The 19,892-nt window shown below is 41.4% G+C and overlaps 2 protein-coding genes and 1 long non-coding RNA gene across 11 annotated transcripts in view; 2 read left to right on the top strand and 1 right to left on the bottom strand.

Annotated features, from left to right (window-relative positions):
* The window catches only part of ptprjb.1 (protein tyrosine phosphatase receptor type Jb, tandem duplicate 1), a 35,499-nt gene extending 31,012 nt beyond the window's left edge, over positions 1-4,487 (top strand). For all 8 annotated transcript variants that reach the window (XM_060060149.1, XM_060060150.1, XM_060060148.1 and 5 more), the window contains 7 exons: positions 140-230; positions 561-634; positions 862-996; positions 1,348-1,464; positions 1,749-1,909; positions 2,700-2,835; positions 2,928-4,487. In XM_060060149.1, the coding sequence (XP_059916132.1) occupies positions 140-230; positions 561-634; positions 862-996; positions 1,348-1,464; positions 1,749-1,909; positions 2,700-2,835; positions 2,928-3,083 (870 nt within the window). In that variant the 3' untranslated portion in view covers positions 3,084-4,487. The remainder of the gene's footprint in view (positions 1-139; positions 231-560; positions 635-861; positions 997-1,347; positions 1,465-1,748; positions 1,910-2,699; positions 2,836-2,927) is intronic.
* LOC132464006 (uncharacterized) lies at positions 3,756-6,220 on the bottom strand. The gene is made up of 2 exons (XR_009527170.1): positions 5,903-6,220; positions 3,756-5,560 (listed from the first exon to the last, which is right to left on the bottom strand). It is a non-coding gene; the product is annotated as an uncharacterized LOC132464006 (long non-coding RNA).
* osbpl5 (oxysterol binding protein-like 5) overlaps positions 5,493-19,892 on the top strand; it is a 42,216-nt gene continuing 27,816 nt past the window's right edge. Inside the window, exons 1-2 of one of the 2 annotated variants that reach the window (XM_060060156.1) lie at positions 5,493-5,645; positions 15,223-15,284. The gene's annotated coding sequence lies outside the window, so the exon portion shown is untranslated. Of the gene's footprint in view, positions 5,646-14,940; positions 15,017-15,222; positions 15,285-19,892 lie in introns of those variants that run through there. The other variant, XM_060060157.1, reaches the window with a different exon arrangement.

The following is a 19,892-nucleotide window of genomic DNA, read 5'->3' as shown; positions in this document are numbered from 1 at the left end:
GAACCAAGCACACTTAAGGCCTAGGCTTCGTTTACCCTGCTAAACAAGCATAAATAGAACATATGTGCATATCATATATGAAACCACAGCGTTGGCACTTGTGAGTATACATGTGTGTATGTTTCTGTCTGACTCCAAGGACCTGAAGCCTGTAGGCACCGCCCAGTCGAGGAATAGTGCTTTGGCACTGGAAAACAAGACCAAGAACCGCTACAACAACGTACTGCCCTGTAGGTTGAACCCAATGCTCTGCTGCCAAAACTAACTTGAAGTCTGGACCCGACTTCTGGGCCAGAAGTAATATTTCGTCATGTCAAACTGGGATCGCCACCTCACGTCTTCTAATACCTCATCATACTTTGTTAATTTACCCCTCGGACATAAACGAGACTCCAAATAATGATCATCTCGATATAACAATCATCATAACTGTTGGGAAACAATGAACATTTTGCAGAATGACAGAGTAATATACCTAATATAAACACTTGAAAGAACGACCTTTATACGACAGATCTATTTCTGATTCTCATTTCTATCAATTCATTCATTCCTCTTAGACGACTCGTCTAGGGTGAAACTCTCTATTCAGGGGACTCAGTTTGACGACTACATCAACGCTAGCTACATGCCGGTGCGTACTCACTCTCTTCTAAACCATCTCCATGCCTACTTCTTTTCTTTTAACTCTCTCCATCATCACACGGGCCACTCGTAATGTTAAGACTGCTGCTGAAAACATAAGGCATGTTAAAGAGTAGCTGAACCCTTGCAGTTCGTCTTCTGGTCACCTTGTAACAAACAGAGGGTGAAATATGATGATGCGTTTTAAGCCATGTTTATTTGGAAAACCACAAACAGGGTTACAACTCCAAGAAGGAGTACATCGGAGCGCAGGGCCCACTGCCCGGCACCGTCAACGAGTTCTGGAGGATGGTCTGGGAGAAGAACATCCAGACGCTGGTCATGCTGACGCGCTGTAACGAGCAGGGACGGGTCAGTGCGCGCACGCACACGCACACGCACACGCACATGCTGTAACGAGCCGGGAAGGGTCAGTGCACGCACGCACGCGCACACGCACACACACATGCTGTAACGAGCCGGGAAGGGTCAGTACACACGCATGCACGCACGCACGCACACACACACACACACACACACACACACACGCACAATGTAACTAGCAGGGAAGGGTCAGTACACACACACACATATACATACAAACATACATACATGCACACATACACACACACAACACAACACATACACACACACACGCATACACACACACACACACACACACACACGTGTAACAATGGTCCTTTCTGCCGATTCTCCTCATAGGTGAAATGTGAGAAATACTGGCCTGAGGACTCCAAGCACTTTGGGAACAACACTGTGACAATGACATCGGAAATTACGCTTGAAGACTGGACTATCAGGGAATTTGACATAAAAAATGTAAGATGAAACCTATCTCAACGGGTGGGGAATACTAATTCCTCATCATAATTCGCTCTAACAACGTACTTGCTAATCTGATCCGTGTTGTGACTAAATTCATGAAAACAATAACTGTATACGTTTGTATGTATCTAGGCTGTCTCTGTATATATGTGTTTCTGACTCTGCATGTGTCTCTGCATGCATCTGTATTTGTCTTTGTGTGTGTGTGTGTGTGTGTGTGTGTGTGTGTGTGTGTGTGTGTGTGTGTGTGTGTGTGTGTGGTTGATTTACCCTGGCAGGTTAAAACGGCTGAGACTCGCTCTGTGCGGCACTTCCACTTCACGGCCTGGCCGGATCACGGCGTTCCAGAGAGCACTGAACTGCTCATCAACTTCAGACACCTGGTCAGAGAGCACATGGACCAGTACTCTGCCAACTCCCCCACTGTCGTGCACTGCAGGTACTGTCACACAAACACATACAGCCTTACCACCATGGTCACGTCCGATCTCATCTGAGCAGGGTCGGGCCTGGTTGGTACTTGGATGGGAGACCGCCTGGGAATACCAGGTGCTGTAAGTGGTGTCGGGTGGTGGCCAGTAGGTGGCACTCTTCCCTCTGGCCCCTTCACTCATCAATCCCGACGCCCCGGTGCAGTGACGGGGACACTGTGCTGTGGAAGGCGCCGTCCTTCGGAGGAGACGTAAAACCGAGGTCCTGACTCACTGAGGTCATAAAAGATCCCAGGGCACTCAACGCAAAGAGTAGGGGTTTCCCCGGTGTCCTGGCCCGACCAGGCTCATTCAATCTCATTCAAGCCCCCTAATCGTCCTCCTGTATAATTGGCTTATTCATTAATTCCCTCACTCTCCACCTCAAGCTGGTGTGTGGTGAGCGTTCTGGCGCAGATTGGCTGCCGTGCGTCACCCCAGTGGGGGCTACACACTGGTGGTGGTTAGTGAGGTAAAGCGTCTTTGAGTGTATAGAAAAGCGCTATATAAATTCAATCCATTATTATTATTATTATACACAAAAGTGGGGTAATCCTAATTAATAGCAGGGTTCCCGCGGCGATTTGTCGTGTGTCGCACCACTCTGACATTGGGGAGCTCCGTGAGCAGAGCGTATGGAACAACGCTCTGCTCAATCCACCGCATCGCTATGGCAAAATGACAACTATAAATGCCAGGAATGCGTTACCAAAAAGTATGCTCAAGACTGTCACTTTGACTTTCTGTCTGTTCTCCCAGTGCCGGTGTTGGTCGCACGGGCACCTTCATCGCCATCGACAGGCTGATCTTCCAGATTGAGAGGGAGAGTATGGTTGATGTGTACGGCACCATCCATGACTTGCGAATGCACAGAACGCTAATGGTACAAACAGAGGTAGGTCGCTGCAAAACAAGACACATTTGACTCAATGTCTCCTTTAATAGAAGCGTTATTGTTGACTGATTCAGTGTTCATTGATGCCACAGGATCAGTATGTATTCTTGAACCAGTGTGCATTGGACATCATCAGATCCAGAACTGGAACAAATGTGGACCTGATCTACCAAAACACTGATGCTATGTGCCTTTATGAAAATATAGAACCAAGGAAAATTTTACCAAATAAATACCACAATGCATAGATCTTGGAAGCGGTTCTCACTCTTCTGCACTCTTCTAAGATAGACATTTTAATTTATTTTTATATGCAGCTTTTTGTATAATTGTTTTAATGTAATTTGTCTGTTGTCGATGAAAACACTGTACATGTTGATTTTATTATGATGATATGATATGGTTATCTTTTTATTTCGGATAGGTCTTTTATGCTTTTTATATATTTTTTATCTTTATGTTTCGTCTAGTAATATTTTGTGGAAGATGTATCGGTTTGTTTGTTTTATTTTCATGTTTTATAGCTTAGATTTAGACCTTGAATGTGAATATTACTGATATTACCACAATGATAATAACCAGGAACTTTGGCTTGCTATAGAAAGTCACATTCACTATTTTTTGCACTTTCTACCCTCCTACAACCAATAGGTGGCACACTTTTATCATTTTTAGTAGAAAACGTAATCTCCCTTGAAAATGATAACGTATTTGTGTATTTTAATGTTATTTGCTGAGCTTGCACTGGATGCATTTCTGCTACTGTACAACCTTTTTTATATATGACGTGTCAATATTTTGTAATGAAAGTGTTGAAAGAGATCATTTATGAAAATATTAACTACTTTACTATACCTTGAAGGACTATAGCTGGGCTAAATTTGTGTGCACTCAAAAATATGTGACTTTTTCTCCCCCTCACAAGGATAGCGAACCCATAGAAATAGACCAATGTGTATAATAGGTGCCTTATTTTCCACGCCGATTAAGATATTCTGAGGAAGAGGGAGGACGCTGACTAAATGAAACAACATGGCATCAAAGGTTAAGCGTCTAAATGTCATTTAAAATGCTTGTGAGTGGAAGAGAAAGCCCAGGTCCCTTTTGGTTGATTTATTGGAAATGTAGTTACAATATTTTGACATCGCCCTTGTCTTTATGGTTGGTCTTAAAACACAACTCAGGTACTGAAGCAATGCAGCCATACAGAGTCTACATATGTCAAGCCTACTGTATTTGGGACCAAGGGGTCCTTTCCGCATTATGTTAGTCCCCTTTGCTCTGTACTGTACATACATTCGTAAGAGAATAATGACGTAATGTCACTTCCTGCTGCGTATCTTATCTACTGTATCCATTCGTGCGAATGCTGCAGGAATGAAACCCCCAGGAGGATCCCAAACTTCTATTTTCAGCTCCTAAAGAACAGGGTTTTCCATGAGGCGGTCGGGCTGTAAGCGTCAGCCATTGCTGACGCTTTAAGGCCTATTTGTGTGTTGTTGTACAATGTTGGATAATGTGCTAGTTATGTTTTGGAAGATCCATTGAGCAATGGAAAACCAAAGTTGAGTTATTTACTATTTCAATCTGCTGAATTATGTTTAGGGACAATTTAACCCGTAATAAAGCAATCATTTTTTTGTGATGCATCACCATTTGTCGTAGAAAAAATTATTCCATATGCTATTGCACTCACTACACACTTTCTATATAATTTTTACCAACGCTTATTATATCTTTTATTTTACGTGAAATAGATTATGGATGGTTTAAGATTTATCAGTAATTGCAAAAAACATGCAAATCATTGTGATGGAAAAACTAATTTATAACTCACACCAAATGGCTGCGTGTGTCTTAAACCCCATGACCCGGGTAACAAAACCATGATTTAAAAAGTGTTTAATTTCCATCAAGAAAATGGGGGATCGAAGACAGGAATACAACTGTGTCAGGAATAGATGGCTTTCTGCAGGAGCAATGTGGAACCCTTCTGCATTATTCAACCAGTCTGACTGTTATGGACAGATAAGTGCACCCTCAAAGAATAAATAAATAATAGAAGTCATTTCTGAATCTTAGACCTAACAGTTGAGAAGAAGACATGCTGCAGTTTTAAAAAGGCCTAATTTGCCAGGAACAGACAGACAGATGCTGCTTCAAATATTTTTTTTTGCAGTAATAATGAATTCTGCTGGCCTGCCAGTCACAATGATGCATTAATATAATAGCTTTGAACGTATATTCCACATTGCACATAAGAAAATATTATATAGCTTCAAACACTGATAAAACAGAGGGTGGTTAATCAAATGACCAGGCAACAATATTCACATAATTGATTACTTTGTTGTGTGTATTGGCATACAGGCCAATAATGTTTATATATTATTATTTGTTGACAGCGTCCGAGGATTGATGTCAGTTGAAACTGAAGATCATTGAATGAATGGGAAGGGCGGGCCCTATGATTTATAGGGCTTTTAGAAGAATTGCGAGCCCCATTAAGTAGGAATTAAAAGAGTAGATGGTGATTATGTAGTAAACCTCAAACAGTTGTGACAAACTGTTGACACTGGAGGCGCCAAAACCTCTAGGAACCCATTCCAACTTGACTGCTCCTCCGTCCAGACGTCTGCATCACACCGTACGTTGACTGGTCGACTCCTCTGCCGACTGGCTGCCAGTCGAGCTATCCAGTATCCAGAGAGCCACGGCAACGAAGCTGTCGTAGAGAGTAGCGGATCTGGATTGCTACGTGGAAAATAGGTCTTAAACAGCTTCATGTGCACGACCGATCACGACAAAAAGTAAGTCTGTGTTATGTTATTGATATGATTGTTAATCGGCGACATGGGGAAAACAGAATAGCTATTTTGAGTGAATATTACCGTTAGTTGCTTTTGTGCTAAAACTACGTGCTAGCTTACGTCGGTTAGCAACGTCTAAATAGCATTATGTAATTTCTTCTTTTGTGAGGTCTAGCCCATTGCTGAATTTGACAAATAAACAACATACAGACATCTCTATTTTCAGCCCAGTTTTTATGAAAAGATAATTGATCTACCTTACTCGTTATGTGGTCACTGGGGTCGCTAGTACCTGACAAGCTAAAGTCTTCCACGATAGCAAGTTAGTAGGCTGAGAGAGGATGCTGAATTGTAGCGTTATCCCGGTCCACTGCAACGCAATTTCCCGTCTCATACTTCGATGAGCCAAGTACGCCAGTGAACAGTATTTGGAGCAAGAATAATTATAACATGAAAATGAATAACAAAAAAAGAAAGGAAAATATTTTTGGGGTTTTAACGATATATTTGACGGGGCAATATCCTAAACTTGCAACAAAAACGGATATCCTCTATTGAAAGTCCCTCCCGCTCAGTCGCCGATTTAGATGAAGGTCCCGCCCTCTTTCTCGCCAGTAACGCTAGTTTGGAGCATCCCCTTCCAGGCGTTCCTTCGTGAGATGAGAACGCCTTGGAACGACGTTAGCAAGTTAGCGGAACGGATGCCCCATGCGGTGTTTCATTGCCTGTCACTTGTTAGCATATTAACGAATTTCAACATAAAGGTTCCATGGCACAGGAAAGTACGGATCGTGTCTGGTAAAGCTTGGTATACGGCTTTAGCAATCTTGGAATGCTAGGTAGGATGGATGAGACTTGCCACAAACGTATTACAGTGAGTATAGGTTTACAAACAGTTACCACGTAATAATCCGTACTAAGCTCTGAAAAAACATTGGTTATGCGATTTGAATGCAGTTTATTGTATTGTCATAGCAGTTATGTGTTGATGACACTTGAACTCTAATGTGGTGGGTGGTTGTAATAAATATTCAACCACTATAACCTGCATAATCACGCAGTATAGGCCAAGTTATATGTGCAACAGCTGTATCCTAATTCTGGGTGTAACCTCTTATGAACAACCAGCAGTGGTTGATGATAAGCACGCTTACTTGTACTTCTTTTAACACGTACATTACTTAGCTACAGTTGAAAACCTATTTGTTTAATGAACAATCCCAATCCCTTGTAGGTATCTTCATGAGGCGATTCATTAGTCGAAATGTACTAGTCAGGTTGGACCAACTTCATTATGAAATGGTGTACTTATATATAACCATGACTGATGATACAATCTTGTTTGTTTTTGGAAATGATTGCATTCAAAGTTATGTTTATAGACCTATTTACCATCTTTCATATGGACTATTGTAATGTCTGATAAATGCATTCATGTCTTAAGGTCATTGTTATAAGACGGTTTAGTATTGACCCAGTGCCTGCTGTGGCACTCTAATCCAATACAAAGCTTTGGCCTTTAAATTGCACATATCTGACCATGCCATTTAATAGCATTGGCCCTTAAGCCTATCAAGTAGACTTGTGGCTTTTCATGGAAGGAATAAGTGTCTTAGTGAATGTGGAAAGTCCAAGATTATAGAGGACTATAATTTACTTTACCAGCAAGTGACCAACAGGTGTCTTCTGTTGAACAGTCTGAATGCAGAATCTGATACTAAAAGCATGTCTGATGATTTCTAATGCAGAATACGTGATTATTATATGACAAGCATTGTGATCAAGGTCACGTTGAACATGAATGTCAAGATCTGGGATTACGGCGTTTGTATTGGTGAATCTCTTCTGCGAGGCCACAGGTATTTCTAATAAACGCATGCATATCAGAAAGTGATGCCCTGCAAAAACCTTCCATATAAACTCGTCTATAAGACGTAATGTTTAAGGGCTCGTCCTCCTGACACAGGAGTACAAATGTGTAAAATCAATTTCCCTTATCCTCCTTGAACCAGCTTTATGACTGGTTATGTGTTTCCTGAAATGACAGTATAGTAGCAGCACGGCAGTAGGACAGACTGTGATCTTCACTAAGGGAGTGTCTCTCTCCAGGGCTTTGATATATGGCTCAGTGCTGCCGCGGCTGTGCTCCTCAGGCTACTGGGTAGGATGCTGTCTTTGTCTCTTTCTCTCTCTGACCTCAGACAACACTCTCCTACTGGCACAGAGTGCAGTGCTCAGGGATGAGAGACAAAATATAGTTTTTGGAGATACCCAATGGTATTAATATAATTGTATTATATTTTCCTTCTCTGAGTTAATGCGACTGGTATGGTTAATAAGTCAAAGGAATACAGAGTACCTGAATCAGATTGGTCCTTATATCCACCTCATTTATGTTTTAGGCTTTTTTGATATTTGTATTGTCATTTTTAAAATGCTATATTATGTAGGACTGTCGTCAACCAAAGAAAACGTGGTCTGCTGTAATTCTACCAACCCTACGACCAATCTATTGGTCGATAGGAGAAAAAAAAGCAAATTAAAAACATGTTGCATGTTTTGTCTGGATTTACTGAATCGATCCACTCATGGTCCGAGTCAGGTTCGGTACCGTTGAAGCTGGTGTGACCCGCTTCAACGTGAAGCGGGTCACACCAGATGAGCCATGGAGTGCAGAGCAGAGGCCGGGAGGTGCGGCGTGGTAGAAAGACGGCACGTCGGAAGGGTTGATCCCAGGTTGGGCTCTGTGGTTTTTATAATGGGTCCCAATAGATGAGGCTGTGCTACGTGCCAAGGTGCCACGTCGGACATGGTCATACTCCAAACCTATGAGGCGTTAAACATGAAAGAATGGAAACACACTTTTTTGTTATCCTATTTAAACCAATTCGGACACACGTGTAGAAAATGTAAAGTTTGTAGGCGAGTTAATGTTCAGTCGGTAGACTAGCAGGCATCCTTTACTTTGGCGAGTTCAAAGTGTGAAAACTCAGGGTTTTTGACCACCTGTCTTATAAGGGTTATAGTCTATTAAACCATGTCAGCATTTTTTATGAAGTTGTTTGAGAATTTGGTCGAACTAGTGCAAATTGACCAACCGACCAGAACCTTCTGTTATTGTACCTAGGCTTCCCCCAGATGAAATGCAGCCTGTTTGTTTCTACTTCACACAGAGGGTGATGTACGTCGGTCTGTAGGCCTGTTAGTAAGTCAGCTTGTCTTTCTCTCTGACCTCTCACCTCTGACCCCTGTCACGTTTCTCTGAGCCAGGTGTCCATATAGCCATTGTGTATTTATAGAACCCCTCTGGGGTGGTAGACCCACAGTGTTATGCTGCAACAGTTCGAAGAAAAACATTTTACACTTTTGCCTATGCAATAGATATCCCACTCTCACTCTCACTTCAAACCTAACAAAGGGACTGCCACTTGTGTAGGTGGGACCAATTTCACCCATGGCCTTTTTGTTTTGAGTGTTTAGTAATAAACACAGTACCGGTACATATCATCGAATATATCATATACGAGTTTTATCTCTGAAACCTGAATGTGCTGCTAATGCTATTTAGACAAAGAAGCTTTGAGATTGCCTTGTAAAAATCAGTTAATTCAGTCGAGGCAAAATGGAAAAATTCTTGAGCTCTGGTAGACTGTGAATCTCTATTGCTTCACCATTCGATTTTATCCCCACAAGGCCACCATTGAAACCAGTGTATTGTAGGGTTTCAAATTGTTGGATGTAACAGTGTATCATTAGACTATTATTAGGCCCTGCCTGATAATTATGGTGCCGCGACAAACATCGATTTAATCAAGGCTAAGTAGTTACTAAGCACTTCCCTTGTCATGTTTTCTTCATTTCTTAAAAAGGCTGTGTAGTGGTGTTGGTGGAGGTTGTGTTAAAGTCTGAGCCCGAATATTCAAATATCCAGATATTTTTTCGGTAGGAAGGAATCCGAATTTCAATTCAACACTGTCTTTACGAATAAATGTAAATACAAAAATATTGTTTTTAACTTCATGTTCAGTGACTGTGGGAAGAAGGCTAGGTGACATTTCGTCAGAATATCCCAGTGATTAAATCTTATATCTAAGGACACTTAACGTTATATCTAGAGAACACGTCAATGCTTTAGTTGAGGTAATGGCAGCCATCATCAGAATGGACGAATATGGGATGACTGAATTAATAATTGTTCATTTTTGGATATTCAAACATTAAAATATTCCGGTAGTGTTTTGACCACTGCCGTCTAGTGTGTGGTGTTAATGTTTGTGGAAGGGTGTGGTCCCCTTTGACAGCTAGCTCACATCAAAACCTCAGGTTGCAGTGTGGTGACAGTTTCTACATCACACATTCACAGGGACATGGCACCTGACTACTGTCTGTGCAAACAGAAATATAACGTATAGAACTTTGTCGTTATTTGTTGATGTATTCTGATAACACTTTTCATAAGTATTGCTATCGCTGTTTGCAGTTTATATTCTCTCCTGTGGTTGCTTATTTTGTGTGTGTGTGTGTGTGTGTGTGTGTGTGTGTGTGTGTGTGTGTGTGTGTGTGTGTGTGTGTGTGTGTGTGTGTGTGTGTGTGTGTGTGTGTGTGTGTGTGTGTGTGTGTGTGTGTGTGTGTGTGTGTGTGTTTAAGCGGCCTTGTGAACTGGCCTGGTGCTCTGGTCATGTGGTAACGCACTCTTATGACAGCAATGTGTTCTCGGTCAGGACTTCTTTAGTGGTACAAGAGGTACTTTCTCACAATGAGCAGCAGGTTTAAAGGATTCAAGCTGGCACCTTTCAGTTTGGAGTTTGCATTTTCCCCCTTGGGTTGCTAGAAGAAATTAAATGTTGAGGAAACTGCTGGAGAAGAGAATTTGATGCTTTGCTTGACTTCCAATTGTACATTTTAAATGAATTATAATGCATGTGTCACCTGCTAAATTTCTCAAACTTATTTAATTATACGTTTTGAGAGGTTAATGATGCGTATATTTACAGTATCGGTCACTGATTCAGCAAAATAATTTCAAGGACAATGAAACAGGCTACGTTATTGACTGATGACCTGCAGGCTAGGGAAGCAAGTAATTACAACAATTAATACATGGTCCAAATCTCAATGTGTACTCTTTATTTTGTACACTTGTTTATTTTTTACCTGCTTTTTACTGTTTCAGAGCTAGTTGGAGCCATTCCTATCCTGTTTGGTTGCCTTATAGTTCGACAATTTTTGGGCTCAATGCTTTCTTATTTGACCATTGTGTAAAAATATGGACCAAATGGTGGCTCTGTAGAGAGAAGTGCTGCTGCCTCGCTTTGAGACCTGTCTCTTATACACCGTTAGACAGAATAGAACAAACCTGTTCTTCCCTCTCACCGTGTATTACCCTGTGCAACATACTGAGAGTCAGAATCTGCATGTTTCAACGTCTGTTACAATCAAATTTGCATTCTTGGCAGTTGAAGGATAGTTAGTTATATGGCCTTTCTATTGTTAACAGATTATTGGACTGCAATCGTAATAATTATTGTAGACCCCAAAAAAGTTTGAGGTCCGATAGATTTTGGCCATATCCACCATCAGCCATAGCCATAACACAAATGGGTTGGTTTGCTGATTGGGAAGTTAATCTCCAGAATCCCTTTTGTGGGCGTATTTCCAAACCCTGATGACTCTCAGATGTACTTTGACAGGCAGACGATAATTCAAGCAAACCAGTTTTCCAGTTTATGTTTATTTCATAAATTCCAAACAGTCAACAGGTTAGTTAGTGTTACGAAAATTCTGCATTTTACAAATTCAGGAAAATTCCCAAATTCTCCTGAATTTAAAGGGCACAATGGCATAGGTCTGCTAGCTTTTTCTTAGCACGGTAGCTAGCATGCATTATTATGCTGGCACATGGCCCATTAGTAGGCTAGCCTATTGACACAGGTGTACAGGTACATCAAAGGTATGTTTTATATTATGCAATACCATGCCTGCTCCCATGTCTTCTTCTTGGTTTGTAAGCTGGATAATGGGCTCAGATTGCATCCACAGGTCATTGGAAAATACACTCTCTAGGCATTGTAGATGTTACCCAAAACAAAAATAACCGTTTTTTTTTTTAATTAACATCTTATGTTATTTGTTGTTTGCTCACATTTAGTCACAGACTTTAGTGCAGCTTCTCTGTTGGTTGATGGCCTTGGAATGAAACCAGATGATCCGTTTTTCCTCAGAACTGGCTTGTCAAATATTTTCTTTCTTATCCAATTCTACCTTAGTCAAATAAATGAGACGTGAAGGGGAATGTTACCTTTGAGTAAATACCTACGGCATAGGTACACTTCTCATCAGTGATTCTGAGTGTAGTCCGCTCAAAGTCAAATATGCAGCGACATCTGCTTTATGATGTGAAGATGATGAAACAAACTTAACATGTGGCGACTTTATAACTAGTATTTCATAAATTGCTGCTAGTAGTACCTGACCAAGCTGAACAAGCCTATTTTTTTTTTTTTACAAATCATGTTCAAGGGTTGGGGTTAGAAAAATAAGACAAACCCCACTGCCTATTGCATAAACCTCCTTTCGAATGTCTATTGCTGGCAACCAACTTGAACGATGCTACGTGCTACCCCCCCCTGGGAGCTGCTAAAGTGATTCCATCAAGCCAAGGGTTTTTAAAGATCGTCGATGGGGATGTGGAACATGGAGGTGGAGGAGATGGCTGATGAGATACTTGACTTTAAAGGCCTGTGTTCCTTCAGAAGTCAAAGGAGAACCGTAATCAGGGCAATGTCGGTCGCCTCTGCTCTGTCTGCGTTGAGCTGTTTTAGTATCTGGTTATTTGTGGCTTGGATAAGTTCTCTCATTTTGCCTAGGTTGATTCAGCTGTGGACCTCAATCTTCCTCATTAATTAGTAGGGATGCATCGAAATGAAAATTCTAGGCCGAAACCGAATATACTGAAACAGTTGGCTGAAAGCCGAAACCGAATACTGAATGTGGCTTTTGCTGTTTTTCATTCATTTTGCTTAATTTCCCTTATAAACTTTTTTGTCTTGCTTTTCAATAAAAAAAATCAATTACAAATCCGCAATTTAAAAAGATTTATTTAATACTGAACATTTTCTAACATTCCAGCAGACCTTATAGCAAGAATATAAGAAAAATATAACTTTAAATAAATGAGTAAAACAAAATATTTTTATTTGGCCTTCTTTGAGCCATCCCTAAAATCAGCCTTAAACTGACTGCTGAAAGAAATTCACGTGCATATATTCTGCATGCTCACAACAAAAAAGTGCATTAACAACTGCTTGGAAAAAATAAAAATAAAAAAGGGGTGGGGGCTGAACACACAGCAAATGAATAATCCTCCTGTAACTTTAGCGGTACAACTGTTAACAACAAAGTAAACATGCGAATGTTGACAATACTGTTGCTATTCACTTCATCATAAACAGAAAAATCTGGTTTAGCCCTAAAATTTGAATAACCCAATCATAATATGGACAGCCAAGAGACAACTCAAATGATCAAAGACAGTTTTTTTATATGCATCATAGCTGAACGAAATAGGAAATAGAGACTTAAGAAACAGGAATTTCATTTCTTTCATGAGAAAGGGAAAATATTCATGATATGACTACTAATTGTTAATGAGAAGACATTTCAACAAAACGTCAGTGCATTCTTCCCTTATTGGGTCGGGAAATCCATTTTGCCGTGTCAATCTGGGGCGAGGGATGGCACCACTCCTCAATGGCAGAGCAATGTAGGGATCAGAGAATGAGCAGACTTTCTTGTGCTGTTTAGTTTCAAAATCCTGAATTATTTTTTATTTATTTTTTCTTATTTATTTTTTCTGCTCATTCTTTATAACTCTCGAATCTCAAATCAAAACTACAGCAGCTTCAATGTATGTTCATTTTGAAGCTAATATCTAGGCTAATAATATGGTAAGACATGTTGACCCAGAATATGACGTAGTGTGTTCCTAGTCCCATGACTACAATGATCTTCATTGACCAGCCCTTCATTTCCTAATGGGCTCTCAAATTGCTGGACCTGCAGTCAGCCAGGATCGTAGCCTCATTTGAGGGAAACACTGCTTTATTACATTTTGGTCAATTATTACGTTTTAGACCTTTAGACCTGTTTGCATGCTGGCCCATTCTCCCACTCCAAAAAATGTCTCCTGATCAGACCTGCTTAAAGACTTTGCTGATGCTTAATTGACTGTATTGTATTTCTTCTTTCCCTTTAACGTTTTAATAATCTCTTTTGGTTCTGTTTCATGCCTGATCCCTCACTCTATCTGATTCTCTGCCCGCTTCTAAGGACTGTCAGATCAGGGATTCTCTTTCAGTTCACTTCTTATTTAGGTTAGATGTACTCTAGGCCTTTCTCCTCGGGACTGCGGTGGGATTTAAAGGAAGAGACTTATTCCCTGCTTCAAGCCTTGTCACTGCTCTTGTCTGAACACTTCCTCCTTGACTGGTGTTTGGACAAGCTTCTCAGGCTACTTTATGTTGACACATAGCATTGTGTCATGGAAACGCTAGTAAAGGTTCAGAAGACACAGCATGCTGCTTGTTTCTACTCAACAACATCAAACCTACTTAGTTAACTTAATTCTGTGATTGACAACACAAAACATGAACGATAATGATCCCAAGCGCTAAGCGTTTATGCAATTAGGCATACTTGGCTACACAGGTTTAGCAAATCCTAAATATCAATAGCGTCTGATCCCTCCTATGTTTAACCACACCCTAGTTCTGTTTAACTCTTCCTTAGTGTGTCATATGAAGGAAATTTGACACTGGTCTTTAGCGCACAAGAAAAAGTGACTTAACACAACTGTGTGTGTGTGTGTGTGTGTGTGTGTGTGTGTGTGTGTGTGTGTGTGCGTGCAGCCGCGAGTTGCCCAAGGTGACATTCTAAACCATAAAGGTATTGACTGAAAACACTGCTCTCTGGGCGTAGACTACTATACTCTCTGGTGTCGGAACAAAGTGCGGTTGAGGAGCCCTCGTGGGTCTGTGGCAGCGGTCCTCTTTGGGATCAGCGGACTGGTGCTGGGGTGGAGAGGGCGCGCGTGTGAGGCCACGTAAACAGCCTCTCGGTGTGGCTCCAGGGGGAGGGCAGCAGCCCCTCGGTGGGGTTCCAGGGGGAGGGCAGCAGCCCCTCGGTGGGGTTCCCTGACGACAGTAGCCAGACGGCGGCCCCCCCTCCTCGCCGCGGTCCCTGGTGGTGTGACTAGCGAGGGGAGGGGCAGACACCCAGGAGTCTGTGTCTATCTATATAGCCGAGGGGCTCGCTGCCAAGAACGGTTGTTTGGAGCGTTGGTTATTGTGATGGGTTTTTGATTGTTCGGCAAGGTAATTAATTTATCGTCAGACTTCCAAAGTATTTATTTTTTCTCATGGCTTATTGACATTGGACAAGGAGGGAATTTGCAGGGATGGAATTATCTTACAAACACATTGCCAATATATCAGAGATACCATTATCCTGTGGTATGTTGATTAATTTGGATCATCGTATTGTATTCTGTACGAGTAAACGTGAATCTCTCTCTCTCCAGGTGAGACGGGCAGCTTCGACGGAGGCTTCTGGATGCTGTGCCTACCGTGGCTCAGGTGAAAGGTAAGTTGAGCTCTCACCTGTCCCCCTCTGTTCTAGCTGCATGACTAAAAACACAGAGCGACCATTTATCCCGGACTGCTATGTTGACACTCGCATGGAGAGCTGCAGTCATTCACCTGGTAGGCATCGCACTGATCGCAGCATACATTTAATTAGATACTAGGACCGCTACCTAATGCAAACAATTTTATGCCTTGATGTAAATTGGCGGTGCTGTCCTACAAGAACGACTTTTATTGATGACTTTCAAGCAGTACTATTGGGAATTAGCTGTATATATTGCACTTTGCATGGGCTTGATTATCTTTTCGACACGCAAATAAAATGGTTAACGCTATGACATTTCCAATGGCTGCTTCAGAATCTCTGAGGTCTACTTTGACTAGCTTCCCCCTGAAATGTTAGTTCCTTGGAAGATGCCTATTGGAAAAGGCCATTTTATATCTGGTACTGAAGTGGGCCTTCTTGTAGCTGGCCTTGGCAGAAGTGCTCTACTTTGCACATTTGGTAATCTCTGATGATATCAGGAAGGTTCATTTATTGTGTCAAAACAAACTGCAGGACTTCAGCACCCTGGCAGACCACCATATTGAGTGTTATTTAGCAAACGCTCCTTCAGATCCTTGGGCCTCGTAACCGACACCCCAAGATAGAAAAAAGGGATGGCCTCATTTAGCAAAGAAAGCAGGCGGAAGACAAATAGGGCATGTCTCCACTGGTAGTTCATTGACTAAACATGTACCTCCAGTTGGTTTATTTTTAAATGCGTATCCTCCGCTCTTCCTGGGGACCACAGACGTTGGTTAGGTGAGGACTACCCACGCCTGTACTCCTCTCTCCTAGCGGGTGATTCAGTGTGTTTGGATAGCAGGAGGCAGAATGGGCCTACGTGGGAGCCCTGAATGGCTCTGACAGAGCGGAGATGTGCAGCTTACAGGGTGTGTCAAAATGTATTTGAGTTTAAACAGAGCCAGCGCCTTGGGTTTTCTAGGGACAGCTGGCTGCAGGATAATGGGAGATGGGCAAAGTCCCAGAACAGGTCTTTTGCCAGAAGGGACATTCTCTTTCTGCGAGAAAAGTAATGTTCTAACGAGTAGGCTCCACCTTTTTTTTTTCACTCTTGCTCTCTTGCTCTCGCTTCCTGTCCATTTTCCGTGTATTTCTGTACTCGAACCACATTAGTGCTGTTTTTGTTGTTGTAGAAACCGCCTTGGAGACGGCCAGATGTTAAGCACAGCTGCTTGTTGGGATTAAGTGGATGAACCTGGGGTTCCGCTTTGAAACGGTTTAACGGTTCTTTCAGCGAGCATCTTTTGCGTGGCCTGGAGGAATTACAACCGTTCAGCTGGGATCTCGGGACGCTCCGATCATGCCTTCAAGGGGCTCATACCAATTTAACGTCATTATAATCGGAAAATGCAAAAATAACTGATTCTTGTACCAGCCATGACTCCTTTTGCATTTTGCCTCTTCCTTTATTTTCTTTATTTAGAATGCCCAAATGGAACTACCTAAACCAACAATTTATGCATTTGTGCATTTTGGTTGTCAGATGGTTGGATTTCGATACTTCACAGACTGAAAGCCTCGGTTGATTCCTCTGATAATAAATATTTCGCACTGAAGGGATTGGATTAGGCATCAGGTTGTCTTTGCTCAGTTGAATGCACAATTTTCAAAGTGTTCTTGTGACTTTCTGTTGAACACGATGCCAAATGTCTAAACAGAAAACTACACAGATCCTCGGCTCCACTGCTCAATCCCCTATATCCCAACTAATGACTCAACCAAGTGCTATTCTTGTAGTTGTTTTATCTCTAAAACAGGCACACACACACACACATCTCTGACTTTAATTTGTTAAGTGACCTTAACGTAGATGTGAGTTTAGCTTCACGGCCATGTACCTGCGAGATTATCATGGAGTCTGTGTGAATGGTCGTTCTTCAGAGTCTCAATAAATATGTTCAATAGAGTAAACACAGTGTCCATTTACTGTGACACGTTCTGCTATTCCACTTTACACTCTCTGAGTCAGCAGAAGGGAGCTGGCTTCGTGCTGTCCACATCAAGGCCAGCTCTTAATTCAGCCTGGCTTTGTCTTTCTTGGTCCCATTGTTGCCACTAGGGGCGTATTGATTGTTTATATTAAGCATAGCTTGAATGTTGAAAATATTGGCTTTTTTATTTGTTGCAATTATGTATTGAATGTACATTCCAGCCATCCAGGCCTGAATTTTTTTTGGTGGCACATGAAAAACTAATTTTCATGTCATAGTTTCCCGGAAAATTGTTTGGACATTCTTGCAAGTACACAATCGTAATCTTAACCTCACACACAACAACATGTTCTTAACAATTCTCAAAAAGTTTGTTCCATTGGTTTGGAGACTGCAATCTTTTGGAAAGCTCTGGCAATAACGGCAACCACACACACACTCCCCAACTCCTTCATGAACAGCCTGGAGTGCTTTGAAACTCAACTCTAGCCATCAAAAGGGACATTAAGGTAAACCATGGATGGAAAACACGACCTCTAACCTAAATATGACCTGTTGTGTTGCCTAAGATCATCGGATTGACAGAAGCTTCGTCACCCTGAAAAGGGAAACGCATCAGATTTTATACGATTTTAAGAGTTATCACACCATCATCGATGTATAGGAAACCTATTTTTTGATATTGCAATACTTTCAGTCAATAAATACAGGAATCTAACCAAGTAATTAAAAAAAAAAATTAAAAGCCCCTTAATAATATAGTATATATTATTATTAATTGGAGGCAAGGCTATACAAAGGTTTTAAAACAAGTAATATATTAATATAATCAATTCTGTAACTCAAGAGAAGCCAGCGCATTATTTGGTTTATTTTTAGCAAAAAAATGCTAATTGAATATAATAAGGAAATCAGTCATTCAAGATGTTTCCTTTTTCAGGACATTGTAAAGCGCCATCCAGAGGAATAAATCAAGATTAATTAACAAATTAACAACCTATTTGTTGCCAGTGGGGTTCAGCGGCTCCTCCTATGCAAACTATTATGCAGCTCCATTGAGGGAGATGTTACGACGCACGGTGGCCCTCTTTGATGAGCCCTGGAAAGTGTTATTTAATGAGCTGGATACTGAGGGAGCAAAGCCCTGATTCATGTATATTCATTGTGTATCTAGTAGTTGTTGAGCAATCACATGCTTCTACCTGTTTGATCTGGGATCTCTTTTTCCATTTAGCTCCCTCAACCAATCAGATGGGTTCTTCTAGGAAAGCAGCAGAAGAGTGACTAAAAATATGACGAGGTTTCACATTCATGGACCTAAGCGTGTTATTAAGGCATACTCAGTTGGGTCATCATGTCCATTCAAAATGTGATTATTTTGGTGTTGGTTTTTCTGCAGTGTGAATGGGAAACAAAAACCAACATATATTATGCTGTATACACACATGTTAGATTTGATCATGATGCAAAAACATCCCCACATTTCATTAACCAAATTACGCCTTAATTTATTTAAGGGAAGGCATAAGCGAGCCCCGAGTGCCACCCTTACTCCGTTCAACAGGGAACTTAATGGGCTTCTGGGTAACCAGACGACCACATGGCTTGTTTGACCATACATTTTTAATGGTCTCTAAACGTGGGGCAAGAAAACAAGCATTTGATAACATCAGTGAAAGCAAGTGAAGAGGAGCAGAGGTGGCTGGGTCAGCCCGATTGCATTACATGCATTCGATCCTTCGAGTTGGCCTGTGATGCATCTATCAAATGACCTCTTTAAGACAATGGACTGAGGTTCCACTCCTCGTCAGATGACCCAGCTCTGATCCATGTCGATTAGAGACAATCCAAACGACCTAATCACAATCACGAAGCCATTCCCGCGGTTACAGACATGCTCGGCTTCTATTTTTGATGGTTAAAAGATCTGTGGGTGGTAGTTTGCTTTGCTAACACTGTTTTCGATCTATGCTGGTTGATTAAAAAATGTATCCATAATCACACATGCCGGTATTATTCTTACAATTTGACTATGAAGGAGACTGTGAAAAGTAAAAAAAAGAATGTAACTGACACAACCTTCTGTAACTAAGAATCATACTGAAGTTTGTGTCCTGGCACGGAAGGCAATTAAAATAATTCAGTGCCAACACTTCGTAGTGTTCGTGATTTGGTCCTATTTATTTATATTTGTTTTATCCCCTAGTGAAGATGAAAGTATAATAGAGTACAAGAAAGAAAAAAGTCAGAAATATGTTATGCCCCCCATGAATAACAAAGAACTTTGCAGGGATTCAATGAACGTTAGATGCATCCATCCACTCGGCTGAAATAGTTTAATTGCATCGGAAAATGTTATCACGGTAAATGCATTTTCCAGGTCTTGCGTCTATTTTAGTCAGTGGTTGGCTTGATTGACAGTGGTGAGCTGGCGATGTCTGCTGGAGTACTACCAAGCGGTGTGCAGGTCATTGGGAGGTCTGGTCCACTCTCAGTTCTTATTTTTAAAGGCAGAGTGAAATGGCATGCTTTCAGCATGAACATGACACATTTCAAAGTTAAACAGGATGTTGGGGCCGGACAAGGCCTGGGCGCAGTCAAAGCTGTT

This window comes from Gadus macrocephalus, chromosome 9, assembly GCF_031168955.1.
Source record: "Gadus macrocephalus chromosome 9, ASM3116895v1".
Classification (NCBI taxonomy): Eukaryota; Metazoa; Chordata; class Actinopteri; order Gadiformes; family Gadidae; genus Gadus; species Gadus macrocephalus.
Note: the sequence above shows the minus strand (reverse complement) of the source record. Positions and strands in the feature narration are given on the sequence as shown.